General features: G+C 33.0%; 1 protein-coding gene across 1 annotated transcript in view; it reads right to left on the bottom strand.

Annotated features, from left to right (window-relative positions):
* LOC107740204 (nuclear receptor subfamily 6 group A member 1-B-like) overlaps positions 1-6,554 on the bottom strand; it is a 28,303-nt gene that overhangs the window by 5,464 nt on the left and 16,285 nt on the right. Inside the window, exons 3-4 of the mRNA XM_016552552.1 lie at positions 1,912-2,139; positions 346-401 (exon numbers count right to left, since the gene is read on the bottom strand). Coding sequence (XP_016408038.1) covers positions 346-401; positions 1,912-2,139 — 284 coding nt within the window. The remainder of the gene's footprint in view (positions 1-345; positions 402-1,911; positions 2,140-6,554) is intronic.

Here is a 6,554-nt window from a genome sequence, read left to right as displayed (position 1 = left end):
ACCTTCCTGCAGAGTTCAGTTCCAACCCTGATCAAACACACCTGTCTGTAATTATCAATGGCTCCTTCAGATTCTAATTAGTTGGTTCAGTTGTGTTTGATCAGGGTTGGAGCTGAACTCTGCAGGAAGGTAGATCTCCAGGAACAGGGTTGGGCACCCCTGCTCTAGATATTTATATGCTGTATACATACTAATAAGAAAGAAAGAGCGAAGGAGAGGGTTTCTGTTTGTATCAAAGAACAATTGATCTCCTCCATTCGTGGCCTTCAGAATCTCACTCAGCTCTCAGAGGAAACACAATGATGAGACGCAAGCAATTAAAAAAAAAAAAAAAAAAATTCTAACCTGTACAGGCCCAGTCATTTTGTTTCTCCCTCCTGGCATCCCGTCTTCTCTGATTGCTGAAAAAGAGATAAAAAGTTATGTTTCGGACTGCATACTTCCATACTACAAATACTATTTCAACAATATTCAGTATATATACCGTGCACAGTGTTTTTGTATTAAATACTGGACGATTTATTATTATTTTCCAGAATGAGCACATCTCAAATATTATATCCAACAATGCAATTCTCTCAATATGTTGTTATATGTTCAATTTGATAAATTAACCAGCAATATCAACCAAGATTTTTAACGTCTCCTCTTGACTGATTTCTCAATGGGGCTGCAAAAATGTAAGATTTTTTTTTTTACATAAAATTGATTTAAAAAAATTACCCACATTGGTATACATGTAATGCATTATACAGCATATAAGCAGGTTGCTAGTATTGCAAATCAAATATTGCCAGAACAATGCAAGAGGAAGTTGGTGGTTGATCGAGCAATAAATACCAACAGCTCCCTCTGGTGTAAACCGCAGGCAAGTACAATCAACAGTGTTTGTCTTAGGCTAAAGCCTAGAAATTGTATATTATTTATATGTTTATGTGTGTGTGAGAGTTTTGCCCAGAGAAACAGACAGACAGGGACAGCATGCTCTGGATCAAGAAATCATCTGTTATCAGCATCGCAACCCAGATCTACTATCTGATTTCTGTGCATTATTTTCTTCAGGCATGCCCAATCAAACCCTGATCTATATCTCTTCATTTACATAGTAGAAAAATCAGATAGCTGCTTCTAATGAAGCAGCATCAAAGAGCAGATGAGGGGGACAGAGTTAAGAGGTAAATAAATACTAAATAGTGCATAAACCTTGAACATTTTGTTTTTGTGTTTCTACAAAAGACGTGCTGCATAATTAGGGTGAAATTGTAATTCTGAATGGATGTGTGTAAAAAAGGAGAAAGGAAAAGAAAAATAGCACAGGTAAAGATAAGAAAAAACAAGGCCAAAGCAGAAGATAAAAGGATGTTTTAGCTGATTAATAGCCAAGTTTTAAATATCTAAAGTTTTATAATATTTTTAGCATCAAAAACTTAAACTAAAAATAAATCATGGTTATTTTTATTTTCTTTTAGATGATGATAATGATGATAAAAATGTGCTTTTATTTACAAAATAACATTTTCATTTATACATAAATTATATATATTTTTTTATAATAAACTAGAATTAGAAATTAATATAAATTATTTAACATTGTTATTTTTAAATTATATTATTTTTATATTCATATATTATTATATCTTATTAATTAATGACTTGTATTTTAGTTAATGAATGTTTTATTTTTAATCAAATTTTCATTTTAATAATAATAATAATAATATCCTTGATTTAAACAGGTTTGTCACTGCATTTCTTAAGCACAGGTATGAATGTTAACATGCCCATGAATGTAAACATGTTGGATTTAATCAGGACAAAATCTGCTGGTTTGAATCATCATCACCCGTGTGTGTCTGTCTGTCTCTGTGTGTGTGTGTGTGTGAGGTTGTGTGTTGCTCGTGTTTCGCTCACCCTTGCGGTTCATTCCCATCTGAAGGCATTTCTGCAGTCTGCAGTACTGACAGCGGTTGCGTTGTTTGCGGGACATCTGGCAGTTCTTGTCTCTGTTGCAGCGGTAGATGCGCTTGTTGCAAATACTGCGTTTGAAGAAGCCCTTACACCCCTCACAGGAAATGATGCCATAGTGCAGCCCGGATGCCCGGTCCCCACAGATCAGACACCACCGCTCACCACCGTCCTCTACAGAGAAAGCAAGAGAGATGTAATTTAAGTACACGCAAATTAAAGAGTGAGGCCTCATTTTCAAAATTATCAAGGAAGTCCATAGTAATTAGTATTAGCTTTGTATAAAAACAATAGAAGTCTATGGTATGTCCTCATATAGATAGCTACGTAAATGTGTATGTGTTTTGCTGAGGTTATCAGATGTATAGTAAAACATGAATAATCTACTAAATAATACCTTAATTAAAAACTAAAAATGTCATTAAAAACAGATACATTAACACATTGATTTTATAAATATACTTATAAAAGAAAATACAATCTAAAAACATGTAAAAAAAATTTTTTAAAAAGAATAAAATATATAATTTTATGTTATTTTCACATAGTATTCAAATTAAATTAAATTAAATTTCAAGAAATATTATATATATACAGTGGGTACGGAAAGTATTCAGACCCCCAGATGTCAACAATTCTGTGTTTTTCTGTCAATATGGGGTGCTGTGTGTACATTAATGAGGAAAAAAAATTTACTTAAATGATTTTAGCAAATGGCTGCAATATAACAAAGAGTGAAAAATTTAAGGGGGTCTGAATACTTTCCGTACCCACTGTATATATATATATATATATGACAGTACAACATATTTAATGTTGTTTTAATGCATTATTAAATTAAAATAAAATAGTTCTCTTAAAGAAAATAAAATCTAAAAATGTAAAAAAAATTATGAAATAACAATAAAATAAAGTATATAAAAGTAACAAAATACATGATTTCATGCTATTACTAAAATACATTACTAATTAGTAATACATTACTAAAATAAAATAAAATATATGTATATTAAAATATTATATGTATATAATATAATAATACATTTTTCAGATAAAATCAAATTCTATTTAAGATATAAGAATATATTAAATATAATAAAGTAATAAAATGTATTATTTTGTGATTTTAATACAATCTAAAATATCAAAAATAATAAATTTAGTTATTTTAATACATGAATAAAATAACAAAAAGGGTTAGATTTTTTTTTCTGATATACACATCAGCATCAGTCAATGGGATATAAATATATGTGCAAACATAATCTGACAAAATAACCTTTTCCGTTAATATTAAGAACAGGAAAACAAGAAAGACACACACCGCTATCTCTGTGACATCTGATAGTAGGTTAATCTAAGTTTACTGAGCTGTTGAAATCATTGTAATCTCAAATGTATAAAGTTAAATAAAGTTCTAAAAGTTCTTATCTAAATCTCAGTGCAACAGAGAGCAGGATTACGCAAATACAGCGACCCGCGCACGCCAGGAATCATCTGCAGTCTCACTGTGCGTTTGAGATGACTTACAGCATCATGCAGCGTGACCCAGATTTCACTACAAACCACAGAGACACAGAGCTGACAGGAAGGGGGATGGGAAACAGAGAAAGTGAGACAACTGAATGAAATCTATATTTAAACAATATCACAGTCGCACAGATATTCAGTAGTCAAATTTTCCAAGAATATGTACAATTCCACGTACGGACTTTGCAATCATTATCCAAATCAATCTATGAATAGTTTTAACCGCCCAGATGAACGGATTCACAGAAATTAATCGGCTAAACTTGGCAGACATGTTGATTTCTCAAAAATGCTGGTGAACTGTAGAGGGAGCAGGTGAGTGTCGGGGTCACGGAAAGGTCTTCTAAAAGCCTGAGTGTCATAAACGGTTCGGAAAGCACTCAACCTAACCCTGAACTCTAGAGCCATTTTACAACCCTCAAGAAGGCCGTGTGTTGTAAGGGCACAGTATTGTGTGGATTGGGTCAAACCCAGGTCAAACTTTATAGCCAACGCCAACTATGGAACACACATTTTTAAAATTGAACAGGGTGACATACACAAACACACACATCCGCTCTCTCTCACTCCATCTAATGTGTCCGATGTCTAAATAAAAGCAATAATAGTTTTTTTTTTTTTTTTTAAATCACCCACAGGCTAAAATACTGGCATCTTTGTCATTATGCCACAAAAAATCTTATCACATTCTGACAGAGACAGAATGAGAAAGAGATAATAAAATAAAAGTGGTGGGTTACAAGTTTGCATCCCAGAAATCAGTCAAAGGTCTGATCAGACTCAGACAGCAGGGTGAACAAAACCATTTTAAATGCAAATAATAATATGAAATTACCCATATAATTGTTCAAAGTTTGCATACTAAAATCAGCATACAGTATGCAAATTTGTTTTTCTGACAATATTATGGACCAGCAGTCGGATCAGTGCAGTTTATTTTAATCTTAATTGGTTTTATGTTTGATTTTAAGGAATTCAAATCTAATCAAAAGATTTTTTAAATAAAAAGGGTTAGAATTTATGTATTTTTTCTGATATACAGTGGTGTGAAAAAGTGTTGGCCCCCTTCCTGATTTCTTATTTTTTTGCATGTTTGTCACACTTTAATGTTTCAGATCATCAAACAAATTTAAATATTAGTCAAAGATAACACAAGTAAACACAACATGCAGTTTTTAAATGAAGGTTTTTATTATTAAGGGAAAACTAAATCCAAAACTACATGGCCCTGTGTGAAGAAGTGTTTAACCGTTCTATCTGATTATTAAACAGACTTCTAAACAGAACTGTTAACGATGACAGCGAACAAGAGGAAGAATGTGAGCACTGTATGCTCAGGCACTGCCATTCTCAGCGCTGTCAAAATAAAAGTCTATTGTGCCGTCAAAATAACGCATCGGCCAAACAGGAAAACTTATCTGCAGATGCCAATATTTGAAAAATGCCAAATATCGGCCGATATATCGGTAGACCACTAGTAAGCACTGAGTGCATACTTTGTTTAAACTGCATGTGAAACAGTATGCATTATGCAATGATAAACATTTTAAAAACTCATACACTACTTTGTTGGTGCATGACCTCAAAAGTGCTATGAGCACATGCACTCTTATGCCCACCAAGGTTGCATTTATTTGATCAAAAATACATTAAAAATATTGTGACATATTAACATGAGATTGGTAGAAACTGTGCGTTATGTGTAAAGGAATTAAAATGTATACAAAAAGTATTATAACAATTGCGTTTATATTAGTAATAGAAAGGCAAACATTATAATACTTTCTCGTTTGCCATCAGCATTCAGCAAATACGCATTTATATCATTTAAACAAATCTTTGAATGACTAATGAACATTTAATTTCACAAACCTTGCAAACTTAGTCAGCTGTGAGATCTTGTGAAGTATGCATGTGACCTGCATGATCGCGTGTTCTCTGTGTGACGGTCGGTCCGTGCGAATTGAATGCGGACTGGAGGAGAGTTCAGCTTTACTGGAGATGCGCGATAGACAAACTTCAAACTCGTGATTTCAAATTATGCTGCACTTTATGCATTTGCCCACTGCCATATTCATGTCATTTTCACTGTGTGCTGTATGTAAAATGAGTGTTATCTTGGCTTTATTTGAAAAAATATTATTCCCAATGCACAAAAACTTCCCAGAATACTGAGTGCTGTTGGTTACAGTTTATTTCCTTTTTAATTATATTTTTATAAAATATTTATTTATTTGTGAAATAACATCTGAAGTATGTTTATTTGATACATTTATGTTTTTAATCCATTTTCAAATGATTTCAAATTTCTTAAATATTAATTAAAATAAATAAAATTATATTGGCTTTATATCAGCCATAGGACACCCCGCTTTCCAAGATATCGGCATCGGCTGTCAAAAAACCAATATCGGTCAACCACTAGTGCTTACTGCATATAGTATACTACGACTCCACTCTGAACAGGCCTGTGATTCTGCTGATCAGAAGGAACAGCCATTTCACAGTCAGCGTGTAATGATGATGCCGGCACATCTAGTTCACAGCAGGAGCAACATATCCCTTGATTTCCCTACATCCCTCTGTCATTCTCACTGCACGTCTGTCTATCCCCCGTTCATGCTGTTCTAGATCTGTCAGTGTGTATTACTGCCTCCTACATTCAGAAGCAATGGAAATCACAAGTCTTCTGTGTCTCTTGCTATCTTTCTAGCTTGTTTATATCACTCAGATAGTACCAAACCACTGAAAATAGGAAGTAATGGCTTTAGAGGAAAATGTTAATAATAAAATGACCAGATCAGATGTTATTTTATGCCATCGTGATTTTAACCTTAGCCTTGAAGTATCTGAAGATTGAAATATCTGAAGATGATGATAGAAAATATACATTTAAAAATCAACATTTCAGCAATCAATAATCCTTCATATTGGTTTCTAGTCTTATTTAGCTGGTTGGCTAAATAACCAAACCATTGTGCATGCTAAACTTATAGTGATACTAGTGATACATTTATCCCACCTAAAACAACACATTGAACCCTTGTTAAAAAAAAAAA

Source organism: Sinocyclocheilus rhinocerous, unplaced genomic scaffold (assembly GCF_001515625.1).
Source record: "Sinocyclocheilus rhinocerous isolate Xijiao unplaced genomic scaffold, SAMN03320098_v1.1 scaffold405, whole genome shotgun sequence".
Taxonomy (NCBI): domain Eukaryota; kingdom Metazoa; phylum Chordata; class Actinopteri; order Cypriniformes; family Cyprinidae; genus Sinocyclocheilus; species Sinocyclocheilus rhinocerous.
This window is presented reverse-complemented; position numbering and strand designations above follow the sequence as displayed.